The sequence below is a fragment of the Mustela erminea genome, chromosome 1 (genome assembly GCF_009829155.1).
Source record: "Mustela erminea isolate mMusErm1 chromosome 1, mMusErm1.Pri, whole genome shotgun sequence".
Classification (NCBI taxonomy): domain Eukaryota; kingdom Metazoa; phylum Chordata; class Mammalia; order Carnivora; family Mustelidae; genus Mustela; species Mustela erminea.
Window position 1 is genome coordinate 114,710,299 of NC_045614.1, and position 24,609 is coordinate 114,734,907.

The 24,609-nt window shown below is 36.5% G+C and overlaps 1 protein-coding gene across 3 annotated transcripts in view; it reads left to right on the forward strand.

Annotated features, from left to right (window-relative positions):
- The window catches only part of MCF2L2 (MCF.2 cell line derived transforming sequence-like 2), a 251,185-nt gene that overhangs the window by 70,048 nt on the left and 156,528 nt on the right, over window positions 1-24,609 (forward strand). For all 3 annotated transcript variants that reach the window (XM_032339584.1, XM_032339564.1, XM_032339575.1), the window contains exons 4-5: window positions 13,922-14,012; window positions 16,480-16,599. In XM_032339584.1, the coding sequence (XP_032195475.1) occupies window positions 13,922-14,012; window positions 16,480-16,599 (211 nt within the window). The remainder of the gene's footprint in view (window positions 1-13,921; window positions 14,013-16,479; window positions 16,600-24,609) is intronic.

The following is a 24,609-nucleotide window of genomic DNA, read 5'->3' on the forward strand; positions in this document are numbered from 1 at the left end:
AAATGGGATTATTTTCTTAATTTCTTCTTGTTCTACTTCATTATTAGTGTGTAAAAATGCAACAGATTTTGTGTATTGATTTTGTATCCTTTAGCTTTATTGAATTCATTGATCAGTTCTAGTAGTTTTTTGGTGGTGACTTTTGGGTTTTCTGTATATTGTATCATGGCATCTGCAAATAGTGGAAGTTTTACTTTTTCCTTATGGATTTAAATACCTTTTATTTCTTTTTCTTGTCTGATTGCTGTGGCTAGGACTTCTAGTACTGTGTTGAATAAAAGTAGTGAGAGTGGACATCCTTGCCTTGTTCCTGATCTTAGAGGAAAAGCTGTCAGTTTTTCCCTAATGCATATGATGTTAGCTGTGGATTTTTCCTATATGGCCTTATTATGTTGAGATGTGTTCCTTCTAAAATCACTTTGCTAAGAGTTTTTATCATGAATGGATATTGTACGTTGTTAAATGCTTTTTCTACATTTATTGAAGTGATCATATGGTTTTAATATTTTCTCTTATTAATGTGATGTATCATGTTGATTGATTTGGGAATATTGAATCATGCTTCCATCCCAGGAATAAATCCCATTTGACCATGGTGAATGATTTTTTTAATATATTGTTGGATTTAGTTTGCTAGTATTTTGTTGAGGAATTTTATATCTCTGTTCATTGGAAATATTGGCCTGGAGTTCTCTTTTGTTATAGAATCTTTATCTGGTTTTTGTATCAGGGTAATGGTGACCTCATAGAAGTTTCCTTCCTCCTCAAATTTTTGGAATAGCTATTAGCTCTTGAAATATTTTGTAGATTTGACCTGCGAAACTGTCTGGTCCTGTACTCTTGTTTGGTTTTTTGATTCTGATGCAATTTAATTGTTGGCAATCAGTCTGCTCAAATTTTCTATTTCTTCCTGATTCAATTGTGGGAGGTTATATGTTTCTAGGAATTTATCCACTTCCTTTAGATTGTCCAATTTTTGGACATATAATTTTTCATAAGACTCTCTTATAATTCTTTGTATTTCTGCAGTGTTGGTTCTTATTTCTCCTTTTTCATTTCTTATTTTATTTGAGTCCTCTCTTTCTTCTGTTTTTTCTTTTTTGATGAACCTGGCTAAAGGTGATCAATTTGGTTGACTTTTTTTTAGCAGGTACAGGAGGGGAAGGGGCAGAGGGAGAGAGAGTCTTTCTTAAGCAGACTCCAATGTTGAACGCAGAGTGCAACATGAGGCTTGATCTCACAACCCTGAGATCATGACTGGAGCTGAAACCAAGTTGGAAGCTCAACCAACTGTGCCATGCAGGTGCCCCTGTTGTTCTTTTCAAAGAAACAACTACTGGTTTCATTGATTTGTTCTTTTTGTTTGTTTGTTTCTATTTCATTTATTTCTGCTCTAATCTATATTATCTCCTTTTTCTCTGTAGGTTTTGGGTTTTGTTTGTTCATTTTCTGGCTCCTTTAGGTGAAAGGTTTTGTTGTTTGAGATTTTTCTTGCTTCTTGAGGTAGGCCTATATTGCTATAAACTTTCCTCTTAGAACCACTTTTGCTGCATCCCAAAATTTTTGGACCATTGTATTTTCATTTTCATTTGTCTCCATGTATTTTATTTTTATTTATTTTTATTTTTTATAAACATATATTTTTATGCCCAGGGGTACAGGTCTGTGAATCACCAGGTTTACACACTTCACAGCACTCACCAAAGCACATACCCTCCCCAATGTCCATAATCCCACCCCCTTCTCCCAAACCCCCTCCCCCCAGCAACCCTCAGTTTGTTTTGTGAGATTAAGAGTCACTTATGGTTTGTCTCCCTCCCAATCCCATCTTGTTTCATTTATTCTTCTCCTACCCACTTAAGCCCCCATGTTGCATCACCACTTCCTCATATCAGGGAGATCATATGATAGTTGTCTTTCTCTGCTTGACTTATTTCGCTAAGCATGATACGCTCTAGTTCCATCCATGTTGTCGCAAATGGCAAGATTTCATTTCTTTTGATGGCTGCATAGTATTCCATTAACTCTCCATGTATTTTTTGATTTCCTGTTTGATTTCTTGGTTGACCCATTCATTGTTTGGTAGCACGTTATTTAACCTCCATGTATTTGAGCCTTTTCTTTTTCCAGATCCTTCTTTTTAGTTTTATAGCTTCTTGGTCAGAAAATGTGTGTGGTATGACTTCAGTCTTTTTGAATTTGTTGAGACTTGTTTTGTGGCCTATGTGTGAGCAATTCTGGGAAAGGTACCATGTGCATTTGAAAAGAATGTGAATTCAGCTGTTTTAGGGTGGAATGTCCTGAATTTATCTGTTAAATTCATCTGGTCCTATGGGTCATTCAAAACTACTGTTTCCTTGTTGATTTTTTGTATATGATCTATCCATTGATGCAAATGGGATAATTAAAATCCCCTACTATTATTGTATTCATATCAATCTTTTCTTTTATGTTTGTTATTAGCTGCTTTATGTATTTGGGTGTTCCCATGTTGAGTGTGTAAATATTTGTAATAGTCATGTCTTCTTGTTGGATTATTTCCTTTATGATTATATAGTGTCCTTCTTTGTCTCTTATTATAGTCTTTGTTTTAAAGTCTATTTTGTCTGATATAAGTATTGGTACCCCAGTAGCAATTTCTTTTCAATTCTATTTGAATGATAAATACTTTTCCATCTCTTCACTTTTCAATCTACATGTGTCATTCATTAGGTATGAAAAAGTCTTTTATAGGCAGCATAGATGGGTCTTGCTTTTTTTTATCCATTCAGTCACGTTTTGTCTTTTGATTGGAGCATTTAGTCTATTTATGTTCAAAATAATTATTGATAGATGTGTACTTATTTACATTTTGTTTCTTGTTTTATGGTTATTTTTATAGTTCTTCTCCATTCCTTTCTTTTCTTGCTCTCTTCCCCCACAGTTTGCTGGCTTTCTTTAGTGATATATGTGGATTCTTTTATCTTTATTTACGGTTTTTGATTTGTGGTTACTGTTAGGTTTGCATATAACATCTTCTGCATATAACAGTCTATATCAAGTTGATGGTCACTTAAATTTGAATCCATTCTTTCCTCCTCCCCTTCCCCTATGTTTTAGGTATAAGGTGTCATACTTTATATTCTTGTATTTTGTGAATCCCTTGATGGATTTTTTACAGATACACTAAATTTTACTGCTTTTATCCTTCCTACTTATCTTATTCCTTCTTAGAATCTTTCCTTTCCATTCAAAGGGTCCCCTTTAACAAATCTTATAGGGCTGGTTTAGTGGTGATAGATTCCTTTGACTTTTGTTCATCTGGGAAACTCTTTATCTTTCCTTCTGTTTTGAATGATAGTCTTTCTGGATAAAGTGCTCTTGGATGCAGGTGTTTTTCTTTCAGCACTTCGAATATATCATGCCATTCCCTTCTGGCCTGCCATTTCTGCTGAAAAATCGGTTGATAGCCTTATGGGGTTTTCCTTGTATCTAACTGTTTTCTTTTCTCTTGCTGCTCTTAAAATTGTCTCCTTATCACTATGTTTTGCTATTTTAATTACTATATGTCTGGATATGGATTTCCTTGAGTTGATTTTTTTGGGGGCTCTCTGTGCCTATTAGATCTGGATTTCTGTTTTCTTCCCCAGATTTGGGAAGTTTTCAACTATTATTTCTTCAAATAAATTTTCTGTCTCCTTTTCTCTGTCTTCTTCTGGGAGCCCTGTAATGCAGATGTTATGCTTGATGATGTTGTCAAGTTCCTTAAGTCTATTTTTATTTAAATTCTTTTTCTTCTCACCTGTCCAGCCTGATTACTTTCCATTTCTGTCCTCCAGGTGGCTGATCTGTTCTTCTGCTTCCTCTGATCTATTATTTATTCCATTCCGTGTATTTTTAATTTCAAGTATTGAATTTTTCATTTTTCTTTGGTTCTTTTTAATGTTTTCTGTCTCTTTGTTAAGGATCTCACTGAGATCCTCCACTCTTAAGTCCAGTGAGTAACTTTAAAACCACTACTTTAAATTCTCTGTCAGATTGATGTGGGTGTTGTCTAGTTGTATCTGTGAGACAAAGTGACATTAGGGTCCTCCTACTCCAGCATCCTCTGCATCTTTTCTAGTCCATTTTAAAGAAGGTCCTTTATTTTCCTATAGAGAAAATGGGAAGCAAGTTTTTACTCTTGATGAGGCATGAAAGAATATAGCAAAAGTTGAGGTAAGGTAAAGTTTCCAGGTTTGAGGAGAGACGGGAGACATGATAAAGATTCTGAGATATTCCAGAGATCAAACTAAATTGTCCCCTATGTGTTCCATTCTTAATTTTGGATTATCTCATAATCTCTTCCAAACTCTAAAAATTACCTACTGAATTTGTACATCTATGGTCCCAAGGACTTGAAATTTTTATACAGAATTAGAGTCATAGAATGTTAAAGTTGGAAGAAGTACTTGAGAAGAACTTATGTCAGCCAGCCATTTTACAGATGAAGATGCCAAGAGAATGCTGTAAGACTAAAAGCATTATGAATTCTTTACTTCTGAATTAGAATAATATTTTTTAAAAAATAGGTTAATCGTTCTTAAATAAAATCTTTAAAAAAAAACATGGGGCACCTGGGTGACTCAGTTGTTAAGCGTCTGCCTTTGGCTCAGGTCATGATGCCAGGGTCCTGGGATCAAGCCCCACATTGGCTCCCTGTTTCCACTCCCCCTGCTTGTGTTCCCTCTTTTGCTATGTCTCTCTCTGTCAAATCCCTGTCTGTCAAATAAATAAATAAAATCTTTAAAAAAAATAAATAAATAGGTTAATCATTCTACCTCCTATATTAAGAACAGCTTTGAGGACTGCCATTTGAAAGAGAATTCCTAAAACTATGAAAGATCACAGAGTAACTGTTAACAGATGTAAATGGTACTAAAAAGTAGTTTGATTTTCTCCAATAAGAAGCCCCATAAACAGTATGCCAGTGAGCAGTCATATGCTTGGAATTAGGCATTTGAGTTGGGGTTACCAAGTTGTCTTGGTTTTTCTGAGACTGTTCATGTTTTAGCACTGAAAGTTCTGTGTCCCAGGAAGCTGTTCAGTCCTGGACAAACTGGGATGGATAGTCACCCTACATTTGACTCAGTTCTTATGGCAATGAGATAAATTTCAGTTAATTAAAATGTTTTTTCATACCTAGCTTACTGAAAAAGGCAAATCATAGGAAAATATTTAACATAAGAGTTTAATTAAAGAAATAAATACCACATACACCATAAAACTGCCCCAGCATTTTGGGGTCACACCACATTTACCTTTATCATGTCTACTTCTGCATTTATACTTAGTCATATTTAAAATGCTGCATTTGACTCATTAAAAATTCAGTTATATTTCGGGGCGCCTGGGTGGCTCAGTGGTTAAGCCGCTGCCTTCGGCTCGGGTCGTGATCTCGGGGTCCTGGGATCGAGCCCCGCATCGGGCTCTCTGCTCAGCAGGGAGCCTGCTTCCTCCTCTCTCTCTGCCTGCCTCTCTGTCTGCTTGTGATCTCTCTCTGTCAAATAAATAAATAAAATCTTTAAAAAAAAATTCAGTTATATTTGTTACAGAGAAGATACTGAGATTGGAAAATGAAGAAATACAGTGTTAAAACATTTTCCATACCAAGAGGTATGAATTTTGTGGCATGAGCATTTGGTTTCAGAGTCTGAAGACTTTGAATTTTAACTGTGCACATGTTGTTTGATTTGGGGCAAGTCACGATTACTTTTTAAACATCTTTGAGGATTGGTTTCTTCATCTATAAAGTATAATTGTTATCAGCAACATGGTTATGAGAGTGGTTATATGGATTATATTAAATAGCATTTAGGTGGGTATCTAGCACATCATAGGACCTTAATGTTAAAAAGAACAATAGGGATTAAAATAGCCAAGTTTTGGTTCAAGAAATATGCTGTCCAGAAATCCCATTTCTTGTGCATTTTGTTTAGTTGAGGTTTTCACACTTGTGTTGAACTGGATAGAGTAGAAAGAAAACCCCCAATAATCCCACAGTAGTTGATATTACTCCATGTTGTTTAAAATATTTATCTTTCTATACCAAGAAAAACTATATGAATTTGACTGTATTCAAAATCATTGTCATGATTTATTATCTCTCTTCTCTGAACTGAGGTCTGTACACAGCTGTGTCAGGAAACATAGCCCTTTATGTTCACAGGTATTTTCCTGGGAGATCCCACCCTATTTGATCAGATGCTCTGGCTTCTGACCAGATACATCTGACTTCATCTGCATGGAGCTAGGGAGAGATTGTTGTGAGGAGCATTTGCCCTCAGTTTGGCTGGGGAAGCCATGCAGGCATCAGCTGCTTATTTCGTAGGTCAAAGAACAGCCTGTGTTTATGTGCTATATGTATTTGCTAAGCCTTTCCCAGCTCCACCTGACTTAAGAGCCTCAGATGTCCTCTTAGAACATTTTTTTCTCAATGATTATTTGGTTCAAAAAAAGAAAAGAAAAGAAAAGAAAAACACTACTGACAGAAAAATAGACAAAATAAAACTTCCACAGGATGCAAACATATCATCTGTGAGAAAAAAATTGAAAGGGGGCAGCAGGACAGGGTTGAGCATGAACACTGGTATCAGAGAACACAGCGTTTAAAATCCAGTATTGCTGGTGTGATATTAGGCAAGTCATTTTATTTCTAGCAACCTTTGTTTCCCCTTCTGTAAAGTGGTGATAACAATATTTATTGTATAAGGTTAAATAAAATTAAAAAAGAAATGTGCTTGACATATAATAGGCACTCAATGTACAGTGGCTGTCATTATCTAAAGTTATTTTCTTTGTTACTAACATCAGTTTGTTTTTGCCCTACTGCAGAACAGTTTTGGTCGTTTCATCATTGCTGGACACATGTTGGGAACTTGATAAGGACGGATCTTTGTTCTTAAATTTTGTAGTATTTTTCCTTTTTCACAACTTGAATTAACTGATTCCTTGGTTTTTAAAACTGAGTTACATTTTACATGTAACAAAGTATATAAATCTCTACTGTATAGCTCAATGAATATTTGCCTGGTTATATACTTTGTAACAACCAGCAAAATCAGGGTGTGAAATATTACTATGAAGGTTCCTTTCTGCTTCTTTCCCATTAATGTCTACAGCATTACCTCTTCGCTTGTTTACCTTCCTCCCCCAAGAAAATCTCACTTTTGTCACCACTGATTAGAAAAGTTGCAAATTATTTGGAAGTTGAGCAACCATCTCTAAATAATCTATGGACCAAAGAATAAATCACAAAGGAAATTAGGACATTTAAAAACTGAGTAACAACAAAACAGTATATCAAAATTTAAGTGATATATAGCTTTAGCTGTAAAGACTTTTATTATAAGAGAGGAAGGTTTAAAAATCAATGATCTGATCTTCCACTTTAAGAAGTTAAATAAGAGACTTGCAATTAAATCCAAAGAAAAGAAAGGGAAGGAAATTGTAAAAGAAAAAAGGTATATGAAACAGAAAGCAAAAGACTAATAGAGTCCCATTTTAATTCCACAGGAATCAGACACCCTGAATGATTGCAGTCATTTAACATTTTTGACATTAGCTTTATGACCAAGGATAGTGGACTGTTTTTATAAATGTCCTATGTATATTTGAAAAAAAAATGGGTGTTCTGCAGTTGTTGGATGTCGGGTTCTTCAAAGTCAAGTCTATGTCCTTACTGGTTTTTAGTTACTAGGAGAAAAGTCTCTAACTTTGTGGATTTATCTGTTTTTCTTTTAGTTCTATCCGTTTTTTAAAAGGTTTTTAAAATTTCTTTTTGAGAGAGAGAGAGAGAGAGAAAGGGAGAGAGAATGAGTAGGGGAGAAGGGCAGAGAGAAACAGACTCCCTGCTGAGAAGGGCACCCAATGTGGAACTCGATCCCAGGACTCTAGGATCATGACCTGAGCTGAAGGCAGAAGTTTAGTTGACTGAGCCACCCAAGCACCCTTGTTCTATTAGTTTTTGATGAATTCATTTTGAAACAATGTTGCTGCATATGTATATCTTTAGGATTGTTATATGTTCTTGATGAACTGACTCTTTTATCTTTGTGAATCACATGTCTCTGCCAGTACTTCTTGGACTGAATACTACTTTTTCTAATGTTAATATAGCCACACTGGCTTTCTTATGATTAGTGATTGCAGAGTATGCCTTTTTCTTTCTATTTCAGTTCATATTTAAAGCATAATCACTGGCTCTTGTAATCAGTATTTTCATTCTAACACTATTGCCTTTTAAATGGAGAAATATAGACCATTTCCATCTAATGTGATCACTGAAATTGGTTGGGTTTAAATCTACCATCTTGCTGTTTGTACCGTTTGTGACTCATTCTTTTTTTTCTCCTTTCCTGCCATGTTAGTCTGCTCTGGCTGCCATAACAAACCCCCACACACTGGATGGCTGAAACAAAAAATTTGCTTTCCCACCAGGTGCCTGGATGGCACAGTTATTGATTCTTGATTTTGGCTCAGGTCCTGATTTTAGGGTCATGAGATCAAGCCCTCACTTGGGCTCTACACTCAGTGGGGAGTCTGTTTGAGTTTCTCTCTCCCTCTGCTCCTCCCCACATGTGCTTGCATGCTCACTATCTCAAATAAATAAATAAATCTTTAGAAAAAAATTATTTTCTCAGAATTCTGGAGGCTAGCAGTCTAAGATCAGGGTTGTGGCTGATTCTGTTTCTAGCGAAGGCTGTCTTACTGGCTGCTGATGGCTGTATTCTTCCTCTGTTTTCACATGGCAGAGCAAGAGCTCTGCTTTGGGGCGCCTGGATGGCTCAGTTAGTTGGATGACTACCTTCAGCTCAGGTCATGATCCTGGAGTCCTGGGATCGAGTCCCACATCGGGCTTCCTGCTGTGCAGGGAGTCTGCTTCTCCCTCTGACTCTCCCCCTTCTAATGCTCTCTCTCTCTCTCTCTCTCTCTCTCTCTCTCTCATTCTCTCCCTCTCCAATAAATAAAATCTAAAAAAAAAAAAAAAAGCTTTGCTGTCTCTTCCTCTTCTTAGAAGGACACTAATCCTGTCAAATTAGGACCCCACCCGTACACCTTATTTAATCTTTATCACCTCCTTGCAGGCCCTTTCTGTAATTATGGTCACATTTTGAATTAGAACTTCAAGATACAAATTTTGGAAGGATATGTTCAGTCTATAGCCCTTGCTCTCTTTTGAATTTTTCAGATATTTTCAGCATTCCACTTAATTTCCTCTATTGGATTTTAAGCAATGGCTTCTATAGTGTTATAGTATATAATACTATATATCATGTATTTAATATATACATATATATTTTGCACATATAATGTATTTAATATTTATTGTTTTCACCTTTTTAAAAAAGATTTTATTTATTTATCTGACACCGAGAGAGTGAGCCCAAGTAGGGGGAGCAGTAGGCAGAGAAGGAGAATCAGGCTCTCCACTGAGCAGGGAGCTCTATGCAGGGCTCAATCCCAGGAACCTGGGGTCCTGAGCCAAAGGCAGATGCTTAACCAACTGAGCCACCCAGGCCCCCTGTTTTCACTTTTAAGAGTCAGTAGTCTTTTTGTGAAATGAAAAACACAGCTGATAATATTTATCCATATATGCAATGTTTATGGTACTCTTCATTCTTTTTGCAGATTCAGGTTACTGTGTAGCATTATTTCCTTTCATGGATGGACATTTCTTAGCCTATTACCAGAATAAGCAACCACCGCTTCAAATGAAAGCCTCTTCTAGTAGTAGTTGCTGCCTATGGAAACAACTCTTGACTCTTAACCCTCTCTGGAATTTGTTTATTTAGCTTTCTTTATTTTCAGTGTTTCCTAATGTCTTTTAAGGACAAATATGGTTTTTTTTTAAAAGATTTTATTTATTTATTTGACACAGAGAGAGAGATCACAAGTAGGCAGAGAGGCAGGCAGAGAGAGAGGGAGAAGCAGGCTCCCTGTTGAGCAGAGAGCCTGATGTGGGCCTCTATCTCAGGACCCTGAGATCATGACCTGAGCTGGAGGCAGAGTCTTAACCCACTGAGCCACCCAGGTACCCCAAATATGGGTTTTTAACTTAACCAGTTTGTTGTTGTTGCTACACCAGCTGCTTTATGGGCACCTTAATCTCACACTGCATCTCATTAGATGCCAGCAAACCTCAGTGTCATTATCAGTGTTTTGGGCAATAAAGAAAACTAACTGAGCTGAAGAGGAGTCAGCATTCATTGTGCAGCCTGGCCAGCTACCCTCGAGGTTTTTTTTTTTTTCTTACTCAAATTCAGTTAGTTAACATGCAGTATAAAATTAGTTTCAGATGTACAATATAATGATTCCACACTTTCAACCATCAGTGCTCATCACAAGTGCACTCCTTAATCCTTATCACCTATTTCTCACATACCCCCCACCCCCTCCCTTCTGATAACCATCAGTTTGTTCTCTGTGGTTGAGTCAGTTTCCTGGTTTGCATCTCTCTCTTTTTTTCCCTTTACTCCTTTGTTTTGTTTTCTTAAATTCCACATATGAGTAAAATCACATGGTATTTGTCTTTCTCTGACTGACTTATTTCACTTACATAATACTCTCTAATAGTTTTATTTTTTTTTTCCAATGTAAGAATAAAAGTCTTCCTAATCAGCACTGAATCTCCTTTTCAGGCTGTTAATTTTTCTTACCCTTTCATGCTTCCCACTTTGTTCAGCCTGGAGAACATCCTTTAATATTTCTTGAAGTGAATGCCTACTGGCGATAAATTTTCTCAGCTTAATTATCTGGAAACTCCTTTATTTCACCTTCATTTTAAAAAAAGATTTTATTTATTTATTTGACACAGAGAGAGAGAATGAGAGAGAGCACAAGCAAGGGGGCCAGAGAAGGGAGAAGCAGACTCCCTGCTGAGCAGGGAGCCCAATGTGGGGCTTGATTCCAAGACTCTGGGATCATGACCTGAGCCAAAGACAGTTGCTTAACCAACTGAGCCACCCAGGCACCCCTCACCTTAATTTTTTAAAATAAATTTTCATTTGGTATATAATGCTAAAAGGGTCCCTTTTTTCAGGTTACTCCTTGAAAGATAACATTCCATTGGATTGTAGCTCCCATAGTTTCTGTTAAAAAGTCAGTGATTGTTTTTTGTTTAAACATTAATCTTCTGGAGGTAATGTGTCTTTTTTCCCATTGGTTGCTTTTTTTTTTTTTTAAGGTTTTATTTATTTATTTGACAGACAAAAATCACAAGCAGGCAGAGAGGCAGGCAGAGAGAGAGGAGGAAGCAGGCTCCCTGCCGAGCAGAGAGCCCGACGTGGGGCTCGATCCCAGGACCTTGAGATCATGACCAGAGCTGAAGGCAGAGACTTTAGCCACTGAACCACCCAGGTGCCCCCCATTGGTTGCTTTTAAAGGTTTCTCGTTATCTTTAATTTTGAGCCACTTGGCTCTGATATGATGAAGCTTTCTTTGTATTTATCCTGCTTGGTATTAGAAGAGCTGCTTGAATCTGTGAATTGATGTCTTTGATCAGATATGGAAATTTCTTCATTGTTACTTTTTAAAATATTGTTTCTGTAACATACTCTCTCTCCTCTCCCTCTGGGACTCTGTTCATGGCCCATATCTCTTTAACATTCTATCCTTTCTATTTCTCTGTGTTTCACTTTGAATATTTTCAAGTTGTATGTTTTCAGTTTCACCTATCTTGTCTTCTGTTATGTTCAGTCTGCTGTTAAATCCACTGAGTTCTTAATTTCAGATATTGGTGTTTTGTAATCCTAGGAGGCTCATTGATTCTTTATTATAGTTTCTAATTCTCTGCTGAAATAATGTATCTTTTGATCTATTTTGTCTACCCTTTCCTCTTTTTTTTTTAACATGTTGATCATAATTACATTAAAGTTTTTTCTGCCAAAAACCAGGATTATCTTTGAGTTATTGACTATTTTTGACTTTGAGTTATTGACTATTTCATATCTTATTTATTGTTTTCTTCTTGCTTTTTTGCATTTCTAACAATTTTTTATTTTATGCTGGATATTGTAGATTATACGTTATAGAGGCTTATTTGCTTACATAAAGTATTGAGTTTGATCTGATGGGAAGTTAAATTACTGGTAGATCACCTTGATCTTTTTGAAGACTGCTTTTTAGGTTTTCTTAGGGCAAGTCTATTTCTGCTTGGTCCTTATTCCTAGAGTATAGCCTTAATCCTGTGGCAATTCCTATGATGTTTCATTTATCCTAGAGTATTGCCTTCTGGAGTTTCACCTGAAGGCCCAGGGTGCTCTTCGAAGTCTGTCTGTTTTGGGTGGGTCCAACGCCTACTGTCTTTTTTTCCCCAGAACTACACAAACTTTATAATTTTTCATCAGTTTTCACATGTGTAGTTGTTCTTCTCTGTCAGCCTTCTGGAGTCCTGCCTGAAATAGTGGGGCGTGGGCATTGGCAGCGTTAAAGGAGAACTTCCATGAAAATTTCTGGGGTTCCCTCTATGTTCCTCCTCAAGTTCTAGCAACTTTTGCTTCTATAATCCCCAGTCTCTGCCTCTTTTACCCAGTGAGACCCCCCCCCCACCTTGTACTGTGGCCTGGAAAGTGTTCCCAGTGAGAGAACCTGGGAACCTGGGTCATTGTAGAACTTTGATAATGGCTTGGTCCAATAATACCTATTTCAGATCAACTACTTGTGTTTTCTCAATGTTTGCTTAGATCTTAGATCTTCTGCCTTACCCCCATACAGGCACTCATTATGGTAAAGCTTATCTTTTGCCTAATATTAGAGAGTTATTAAACGTTTACTAGAGGCCATCTACTTTTCATGTACTTGATCTCTTTTCATTGCCATGACAAGGACATATGAAATAATCATAATATTAGTATATATACAATGTATATGTACCAAGCACCAGGCATTGTTTTGAGCCTCTTGTGTATTTCTTATCCATACTCATTTAATCCTCACATCAACCATATAGATAGGTACTATTTTGGTTCCTACTTAACAAATGGGGTCTCTTAGAAACTATAGAGGTTAAGTAATTCCACCTTCCACCCCCATACACACTATATAAATGGTGGAATTAATGTATCATACCTAGGCAATCTGGCTTCAGAATTTATGCTTTTAAGGACTTCATTTTTGATGGTATTATTTTCATTTTATGGGTACAGAAACTGAGCTTTAGAGAGGGTGGGTGACTTCCCCAGGTCACAGTGCTATTAAGTGGTAGCTCTAGGATCTAAGCCACTAGAATCCAAAGCTTTTGCTCTTTCCTGTATATAATAGTTCCTCCCAAAGAGAGAAAGAACAAAAATGTTTTCATTTTGGGGACATTAGTTTAAAAGAATTTTGTGAGGACTTGGAAGGGAGTAAAACAGCTTCCTTTCATTCTTGATGAAAATAATATCTTCTTGTGCATATAATTTGCTGGCTCTTCATCATTGGGCATTGGAAGGGGGTTGTAATTCCCATAAACATGTGTTATTTCTGAACACCTCTAGAATTCACTCCTAAGGAAGCATATTGATAGCTCCTTGTATGTCAGTTTTGGGAGTGGAAGGATGGCAGAGCTCAACCTTGCTTTCCTTTGCATATACTGACACATATGATTCCTACCTGACATGTGCATTTTCCTCTAAGTCTGAGCACATGTGCTCCTTGGGTGTTTTGGACACTTGCCAGCCATAAACAGAGCCTTGAGAGGGTTTGAGACAACAAATAATTCTGTTTTGTTAAGGCTGTCGGGCTTAGATGAGGAGAGGAAGTTGATTCTTTTGTCAGGGAAGTCAGACCAGGTTTTCCTTTGTGCCACATGGCGTGTTTATGCTTGAGCCCAGGGTACCAGAGGCTGTAGAATATCCTGGTGAGGGAGCTCCCCAGAACCCATGTGTCTCACCTGGTCTCTAATACTGATCATCCTTTTTTGCAGTGTGGAGGCTGCCAGCATCGGATTCATCATTGTTATCGACCGGCGACGGGACAAGTGGAGCTCCATAAAAGCATCATTGACACGAATAGCTGTAAATATTCACTTTTGTGCTGTTATTATAAGAAGTAATTTAAATTGTTTGTTCAACTATTTTCTATCAAAGTCACAGGGAAAAGGCAATTGTTTCATGCCAAATTTTAGGAAGGTCTTTGTAGCAGAAGCTGTTGGGTCACATCCATGTTCCCTCTGCCACCTGCCTGTCATGACAGACAATTCCTGAGCCTGTCAAAATCTTCCTGAATCTACCTTATTGACCTCTTTGGTCACTGAATGGGGGGCGAATAGGGAGTGCTGGGAAGTTAATGGCCCAGGAGTGACAAACGACTGAATTATGGGAGTTGATGGATATGGGAGTTGATGGATAAATGCCCCAGCCTCCACACCCCTCAGAATTCTGAGATATGTACCACACAGTATCTCAGAGAGCCCCAACCCTTCTTGCCCCCAGCAGTGCCCCATCTTATTACACTGGCTTTCTTGTTATCACTTTCTCACTCTCCCCCACTCCTCTGTGTTTCCTGGGATCACTTCCTCAATAAACTATACCCAAATCCTTGTCTTAGATTTTCTTTGGTGAGGGTGGTCACCCAGTGTAAGCCAGCCTTCATTTTGGTATTCAAATTAGTTTTCCACATACTGAAAGATACTGGAAAAAACAGACAAAATATAATATGTGCTTGCTTTTGGTATGAGATTGTACAACCTTGGATGAATTTCCTTTTCCATCTATTTAGTCTGATTTTGATCCCTGTTTGTTGCCTTTCAGCAAATAGATGTATCCTTTCTCTCTGTGGGGACAGGGAACTCAACCACATGTGCAGGGAGAGACACCTCAGGGCAGCCATGCCAGCATTTCCACCAAAGCACAGGCTTCCTAGGGCAGTTGAGAAGGCCGAAGAGGATGGGATATGGTAGGGTGATGTGTGTGTGGAGGCTGGGGTGGGAGAGGGACTTTAGAAGCCTCATTCATGCCTACTTACAAAGGTAGTCACACATGCAAACATGCACATATATGGAGTCTCAGACCTAGAGCCTCAACCAGAAATACAAATAGTGTCTCAGTCTATTTGTCCTACCATGATGTAACAAAATGCAAGCTGCTTCTGTTTAGGAGCTTGCATTTCAAACACTGGGGGAAAGGAAGACTCCCTTCCCCTTGTGTATGGATTGTTTTGTTCCTTTGGTTTAGTTTTGGCTAAAATTTTGGGGAAAATTTTAGTTTTGGGGAAAAATACAATGGTGGCTGATGGCCTGAGGCTTTAGACCCTTGACAGTGCCCATGAATATTTTAGAGGACTGGCCTCAAGAGAGTTCTGGTTTTCCAGGATCCATTGACAATATTTGAATAATCTAATACTTGAGCCTAATTTGTTCAAGAATTACATTATCTTTGTGAGTAAAAGACACTGTAGCACAGGGATCCCAAAACCTTGCTTCCAATCAGAATCTCTTCAGGTACTTGTCGAAAATAGATATGTGAACTTCATCCCTATTCTAGTGAATCAGAATATTCCAAGCTAAAGACCAGATTACTTTTTAATACTTTTTAAAAGATTTTATTTATTTATTTGACAGACAGAGATTACAAATAGGCAGAGAGGCAGGCAGAGAGAGAGAGAGGAGGAAGCAGGCTCCCTACTGAGGAGAGAGCCCGATGAAGACCAGATTACTTTTTAACAAGCACTTTAGGAGGTTGCTTTTTGGGAACCACTAGAAGGAAAGAAAGCCATGAGCAATGGGAGGCGTGGAGTCCCCGTTTGTGCCATTAAGTTGTTATATGAATCTGAGTTATCTCATTTCTCAGGAACTTGCCTCCAGAGGAAGGCAATGCTTCCTGAAAGCAACTTGGCAATAACATGCATCAGGAATCATTGAAATACTAAGTCTTTGACTCAGTAATTCTTTTGGGAAACTATCCAAAGAAAGTATTCCAAAATGTGGATTAAGATATGTAAAAGTATGAAAAAGTCTAAATCATTAGCAATAAGGGATTGGTTAAGTAATTGTGCACCCATGAAAGATAATATTTCCAAAGAATTTTTAAATAATAGAAATAAAACTCGTGGTATAATATTAAGGGCGAAAAGCATGTTACAAAATATTTCTATAGTGTGAATTTAACCATGATAAAGATAATTCAGTTGAGAAAACAGCCTGTAAATAATTAGATCAGAATATTAAGAATGGCTATGAGATCATGGGTAGTTTTGGTGGTTTTCTTTTTCTAATATATACTTTTATTTCCAATTTTTTCTGTAAGAAGTATGAAATACTTTTATAATCAGAGAATTTTTTTTGTTGTTTTTTGATTTGTTTTGATTTTTAAGGAGAGGTTTGGTTTTTTCAAACAGTATGTTTTTCAGCTCTGAAATCCTGTGATATATACTCTAATTCTTTGGCATCTGTGTTGTCTCCTTAAACTTTCCTGTCTGTGATCTTGGGCAAGAGGAGACCAATGGATGTGACATTTGCCCTGAAACTTTCCATGATCCTTCCAGGTAGCATTTCCAGGAAACTTGCAGCTCATATTCATCCTTCGTCCATCTCGCTTTATCCAGAGGACATTCACTGACATTGGCATTAAATATTATCGAGAAGAATTTAAAATGAAAGTGCCGGTAAGCATGACTTTTCATCTTGTCTGCATTTGGTCAGGGCCTGTGGAGAAGATGGCATTTGAGCTGAGTTTGTAAGGGAGGTAGGACTCTATAGGCAGAGAGAGGAGAGGCATTCTGTATAGAGTGAAGAGCACATGTATGGACATGGAGACGGGAAGGACATACTTTACGTGAGGTCCATGGGGAGGCCCCATTCTTGTTGGACTATATATAGGACAATTGTTTGGAAGAAAAAAAGTAGAAAACATGGAATAGGTTTTCGTTGTAAGAATAAGAGTTCTGGATTTTATTCATTAGGCAGGGGGGATCCAGTGAAGGTTTTTTCAGTTGGAGAATAACTTGGGTAAAGTGGTATTGCAGTTATATAATCTGAAGGTAGAAGTGACTGAAAGAGGGAGAGTTATTTTAATAGTATGGGTTAAAGAAAATAAGGATCTAAAATAAATATAGGCAACTGTAGAGTAAAAGTAAAACCAATATGTGATATACTCATAAAACAAAAATAAATTAAAATGACAAGAGTAAATATTTTACTGATAACTTTGGCAGAGATGGGGGAAACAGGCACTTTCATATTTTGCTGACTGAAATGAAGTTGGTAATGACCGATATGAAGGACTAATTGGTGCCATTTATCAAAAATTAAAGGATTTACACTCATTGACCTTCCAATAAAAGTTATTCTACAGATATTCTCATACATGTGCATATATAATGATATTAATTACCAAATCATTTGTAAGAATCAATGATTAGATTGGAAATACCATAAATAAAATGATTAGGAATACCATAAATAAAAAAATAAATAATGGTCTGCACAATCAACTAAATACTTTGTAGCCAGCAAAAGTGATAAGGCATACAACCACAAGAAAAGCAAGTGGCAGTTATCATACACCTAACCAATGACCCAACCAAAAGAAATGAAAACATGTGTCCACAAAAAGACCCTTACAAACACAAATGTCCATCAACACGTGAATGGATAAAGAAATTGTGGCATAGTCACATAATGGAAGAACAAGCAATAAAAAAGAGTGAAGTATTGTTTATTTTAACAATATGGACACTCTCTATAATATTCTCCTGAAAGAAGGAAATTAACCACTAAAGAGTGTATATTCTATGATTCTTCTTATGTAACATTTAAGAAGAGACAAAACTGAACTAGAAAATCACAATGATGGCTGCTGTTAGGGCTGAGGTGGAGTGGAGATTGATTGGAAGTAGGTATAAGGGAATTTTCTAGGGAAATGTGTATCTTGATTGGATGGTGTTACATGTGTGTATACAGTTGTCAGAACTAATTGAACTATCACCTTAAAATCTGTGCATTTGATTGATGTAAATTACATCTCAATTGAAAAAGAAAAAACAAAAAGGAAAAAATAGGTAAGATGAATCGATAGTGATAGAAAAGTTTCTAATATATATTTTTGTTTCATTTTTTGTTTAGTTGGAAATTAACTCAGAAAAATTTCAAGAATAAGATTGATACAAAGAACATTCTATGCTCTTTACCCAGATTCATTCACCTATTGTTAGCATTTTATTCCATTTGCTTTATTATTTACTTATTATTTGCTCCTCCTATAGATAGATTACCTCTTTTTCTCTATTATACATATATAAATATATATATTTATTTCTCTATTCATAGTATATATAGATAGGTTTAAATATAAAGAGATGTATATTATACATATATGGAATATGTATATGTATATTTGTATATATAGGATCTAGTTTAGGATCAAACAGTACACATAGTTGTCATGTCTCTTTAGTTTCCTTTAATCTGAAATATTTCTACAGTCTTTCTTTGTCTTCTATAACATTAGCATTTTTGAAGAATACAGTCCTTTAAAAACAAAACTTACCTTATTTGGGGGTCACATGATGATTTCTTGGGATTTGATTCAGATAATGCATTCCTAGTTAGAATACTGCTTAAGTGATGTCATGTCCTTCTTAGGGTGTCACATGTGGAAAACACAGTGTTCATCTGCCCCCCCCCATTGATAACATTAATTTTGGTCCCTTAGTTAAGGTGTTGTCCAGTTTCTCAAATGTTTCCATTACAACTAATACAGAATCTTTGGAGAAACATTTTAAGATCACACAAATACCCTGCTCCTCAAAAGATTCCTCTCTATATTTAATACCTATTGGTAATTCTTACCTGGAATGATCTTTATTAATTTGATTGCAAAATAATGATTTCCCAACTATAATACTCTCTGCACATATACTAATCAGAAGTTGGTACTCTACTGTAAGCTAGAGCTTTCCCTTCTCCCTTATTTGTCTATCATCATAAGACATACATGTATGTCTCTTTCTCTCTAAATATATTTATTTATCCTAGAAATCATAGAGTTTACACTGGCACTTTAAATTTTAGGTCATCATCAGTGATCCCTTATGTGGGAAACTTTACACTAGTTGCATGTAAAAAAGTAATTTAATCTTTAATATTAAAAAATCTGGCAAAACCCAGAAAACATCCATCATGAAAGCAAGATACTTTCTGTAAAAAGAAAGTCACATAGTAGGTCATTAAAAAAACTTTTTTAAGTCTTCTAGCATGTATTTTTAAGTGGGGATAAAAGCAAAGGGAAAATAATATGGATAATATATTCCCATTTGAATAAAATAGAAGTGGCTTGTATGTGATTGCATATAATAGCACACCTTGGGAAGGCTGTATAAGACATCAAAAAACTGGTTGAAGTGATTGCCTCTTGGATGTAGAACTGGAGGTCTGGGGGTAGGGGTGAGAGGAAGACTATTTTCAATTTAGCTTAACTCTTTCTGTTTGAATTTATTATCACATACGCATATTAACTGTTCAAAATGAAAAAGCTCACTTTAACTGAAATTGCTCTGAGAAAATATTTAATCCATCTCAATGAAAACTGACTGTATCTCAGATAAGGGATTTTTCTGTTTCTTTTCCCACTTTTATTTTCCCTCTTTTGGTTTAATTTTATATTAATACTCAAATTTCCTAAAACACTTCTTCCCTATATTTTGGGTGTTAACCAGACACAAAAGGTATTTTCTATTCTATTTTAAATACTTATTTCAAAATAACTTGAGTGTTTAAGAGAAAATGTAAGCCATAAGCTTCTTATTCCATTTTCCTGAACTGAGTAACAGCACTGGGGAAGGGATGACTTACAAGAAATGAATGAACTTTTTGTAATCCTCATAAGCTTGTTCCCCTTCAGAGATAAAGAAAATTGTTTCGTGTCACTCAAAAAGGTTTGGAGTTAGCACTAAACATTTGACCAAATGTCAAATACATGTTTCTCTGGTTGTGTATTAAACACACCTCTCCAAGAGATAGTATGTATACAGATACATATGTGATTTATGCCTTGCTTTTCATGTGGTACATCTATACTAAAGAGAGAAGGACCATCTACTTTGTGTTGATACCATGTTTTTAGTTACTTCTATATGTGGTAATGTATATTGATACCTTGTCCATTATATTTTCAATTTTAAACTTAAAATCAACTTTTTAAAAGCTCTCTGTCACCCAAACTAAAGGCTTATTAGTAGGGCATTTTTAAATGCTAAACATTTACCTTGTCAACTACTGTTTCACCTGTGGAAGATGATCACATTCTCTCTGTTATTTTTTTTTTTAATTAAATTTATTTATTTTCAGAAAAACAGTATTCATTATTTTTTCACCACACCCATTGCTCCATGCAATCCATGCCCTCTATAATACCCACCACCTGGTACCCCAACCTCCCAAACCCCCACCACTTCATGAATCATGAGAGACTATGGACTCTGAAAAACATTCTCTCTGTTCTGATGCACCACAGAGTTCAGTGTAATGTTACCAAACTTGATGGAACTAGACTTCAAAATACATTTAGCCTTTTATTTATTTTTTTAAAGATTTTTATTTATTTATTTGACAGACAGAGATCACAAGTAGGCAGAGAGGCAGGCAGAGAGAGAGAGAGGAGGAAGCAGGCTCCCCGCTGAGCAGAGAGCCCGATGTGGGGCTAGATCCCAGGACTCTGGGATCATGACCTAAGCTGAAGGCAGAGACCTTAACCCACTGAGCCACCCAGGTGCCCCTACATTTAGCCTTTTCAATGACAGTCCAAGCTGTTGGTTTGTCTTCCTTGCTTTGTTTTTATTTTCTTTTAATCTTTAATTTTTTTTAATTCAAATGTTACTTAGTTAACATACAGTGCAGTATTGGTTTCTAGAGTAGAATTCAGTGATCCATCACTTACCTAAAATAGTCAGGGCTCATCACAAAAATGATACCCTTCACCCATCCTTCACCTATCCTGTCCCATCCCCCCACCTTCCTCCCTCCGTCAACCCTCTTTGTTCTTTTGTTCAGAGTTTCTTGTGGTTTATTTCCCTCTCTCCCTTTCTTCTGCCCCCCTTCCCACATGTTCATCTGTTTTCTTTCTTAAATTCCACACATCAGTGAGATCATATGATATTTGTCTTTCTCTGACTGGCTTATTTCACTTAGCATAATACACTCTAGCTCCATCCATGTCATTGCAAAAGGCAAGATTTCATTCATTTATTATTCAGGTGAATAATATTCTATTGTATATAGATACCACATCTTTATTTATTCATCAGTCGATGGACATTTGGACTCTCTCCATAGTTTGGCTGTTGTTGATAATGCTGCTATAAACATCAGGGTGCATGTAGCCCTTCAAATCTGTATTTTTGTGTCCTTTGGGCAGGTATCTAGTGCAATTGCTGGGTTGTAGGGTAGTTCTGTTTTTAACTTTCTGAGGAAACTCCACACTGGCTGCACCAGTTTGCATTCCTACCAACGGTACAAGAGGGTTCTCCTTGTCCTACATCCTTGCCAACGCCTGTTTCTTGTGTTGTAAATTTTAGCCATTCTCACAGGTGGTATCTCATCGTGGTTTTGATTTGTATTTCCTTAATGATGAGTGGTGCTGAGCATCATCTCATGTGTCTGTTAGCCACCTGGATGTCTTCTTTGAAAAGGTGTCTGTTCATGTCTTCTGCCCATTTCTTGAGTGGATTATTTGTTTTTTTGGATGTTGAGTTGATAAGCTCCTTATAGATTTTGGATACTAACCCTTTATCTGATATGCCATTTGCAAATATCTTCTTCCATTCCTTAGGGTGTCTTTTAGTTTTGTTGATTGTTTCTCTCATTGTTCGGAAGGTTTTTATCTTGATAAAGTTCCAATAGTTCACTTTTGCCTTTGTTTCCCTTGCCTCCTGTAACCTGTCTAGAAAGAAGTTGCTAGAGCCAAGGTCAAAGGGATTTTTGCCTGTGTTCGCCTCTAGGAATTTGATGGATTCCTGTTTCACATTTAGGTCTCTCATCTGTTTTAAGTTTTATTTATTCATTTATTCATTTTATTGTCTTATGTTAGTCACCATATAGTACATCATTAGTTTTTGATGTGTTCTAAGATTCACTGTTTATATATAACACCCAGTGCTTCATGCAATACATGTCCTCTTTAATACCCACCACCAGGCTCACCCATTCCACCACCTCCCCTCCTCTCTAAAACCCTCAGATGTTTCTGTGGAGTCCATAGTCTGTCATGATTCCTCTCCCCCTCCAATTTCCCCCCACTTCACTTTTCCTTTCTTTCTCCTAATGTCTTCCATGTTATTCCTTCTTGACTTATTTTATTCAGCATGATCTCCTCCAGTCCCATCAAGGTTTTTGTATATGGTGTAAGAAAGTGGTCCAGTTTCATTCTTCTGCATGTGGCTGTCCAATTTTCCCAACACCATTTATTAGAGAGACTATATTTTCCCACTGGGTATTCTTTCCTGCTCTATCAAAGATTAGTTGACCATAGAGTTGAGGGTCCATTTCTGGGTTCTCTATTCTGTTCCATTGATCTACATGTCTGTTTTTGTGTCAGTACTACACTGTCTTGATGATTACAACTTTGTAATATAGCTTGGACACAGTACTAGAAGTCCTAGCTTCAGCAATCAGACAACAAAAAGAAATATGCACCCAAATTGGCAAAGAAGTCAAACTCACTCTTTGCAGATTGACATGATACTCCATGTGGAAAACCCAAAAGACTCCGCCCCAAAATTGCTAGATCTCGTATAGGAATTCAAAAAAGTGAAAGGTTATAAAATCAATGCACAGAAATCAATGGCAGAAAGAGAAATTAAGGAATCTTTTGTATTTACAATTGCACCAAAAGCCATATAATACTTAGGAATAAACCTAACCAAAGAGGTAAGGGAAACTGAAAACTATAGAACACTTACGAAGGTAGTTGAGGAAGACACAAAGAAATGGAAAAACATTTCATGCTCATGGATTGAAAGAACAGATATTGTTAAAATTTCTATGCTACCCAGAGCAATCTACACATTCAAAGCAATCCCTATCAAATGCCATCAACGTTTTTCACAGAGCTGGAACAAATAATCCTAAAATTTGTATGGAACCAGAAAAAGATGATGACTAGCCAAAGGAGTGTTGAAAAAGAAAACCAAAGCTGGTGGCATCACAAATCCAAACTTCAAGCCATATTACAAAGCTGTCTCCATTTCATTTCTTTCACTCTTGTCATTATTTCCTTTCTTTTACTGTCTCTGGCTTTGTTCTCTTTTTTTCTAGTTCCTTTAGTATAAGGTTAGGTTTGTTTGAGAATTTTCTTGCTTTAAAAAAATTTTTTTTTAAGATTTTACTTATTTATTTGACAGAGAGAGACAGACAGACAGACAGCAAGAGAGGGAGTACAAGCAGGGGGAGTGGGAGAGGCTGGTTTCCTGCTGAGTAGGGAGCCGGATGTTGGACTCAATCCCAGGACCCTAGGATCATGACCTGAACCAAAGGCAGACACTTAATGCTTGAGCCACCCAGGTGCCCCAAGACTTTTCTTGTTTCTTGAGGTAGGCCTGAATCATTATAATCTTCTCTTTTGGAACAGCTTGTACTTCACCCCAAAAATCTGGACTGTTGTATTTTCATTTTTGTCTCCATGTGTATTTTTTTATTTCTTCTTTGGTTTCTTGGTTGGCCCATTCATTGCTCAGTAGCATGTTATTTAGCATGTATTTGTGTTCTTTCCAAATTTTTTCTTGTGGTTGATTTCTAGTTTCATACTATTATGGTCAGAAAAGATGCATGATATGATTTCAGCCTTTTTGAATTTATTGAGACTTGTTTTGTGGCTAGTATGTGATCTATTCTGGAGAGTGTTCTATATGCATTTGAAAAGAATGTATTCTGCTGTTTTAGGGTGGAATATTCTGAATATATCTGTTAGATCCATCTGGTCCAATGTGTCATTCAAAGCCACTGTTTCTTTGTCCATTTTCTGTCTGGATGACCTATCTGCTAATGTAAGTGGGGTGTTAATAACTCTACTATTACTGTGTAACTATTGATTTCTACCTTCATGTCTATTTATAGTTACTTCATATATTTAGGTGCTTTCATGTTGGGTGTATAAATATTTACAATTGTTGTATCCTCTTGTTGGATTGTACCCTTTATCATCATGTAGAGTCCTTCTTTTTCTCAAGTTATAGTCTGTCTTAAAGTTGATTTTGTATGATATAAATATTGGTATCCTCATTTTCTTTTCATTTGCATGATAAATGTTCTTCCATTTTCCATATCTGCATATATTTTTAGGTCTGAAATGAGTCTCCTGTAGGCAACATATAGATGGGTTTTGCTGTTTTATCCATTCAGTCACCCTATGTCTTTTGATTCAAAGTATATTCAAAGTAATTATTGATAAATACATACTCACTGCCATTTTGTTATGTTTTACAGTTGTTTTGTTGTTCTTTTCTGCTCCTTTCTTCTTTTCTTGCTGTCTTCCCTGGTGGTTTGATGACTTTCTTTATTGATTCGCTTGGATTCCTTTTTCTTTATTTTTTGTGTGACTATTATAAGCTTTTGTGTGTGTGTGTTTGTATGGTTATCATGGGTCCATTTTTAACATGTGATGCATAGAGCAGTCTATATTA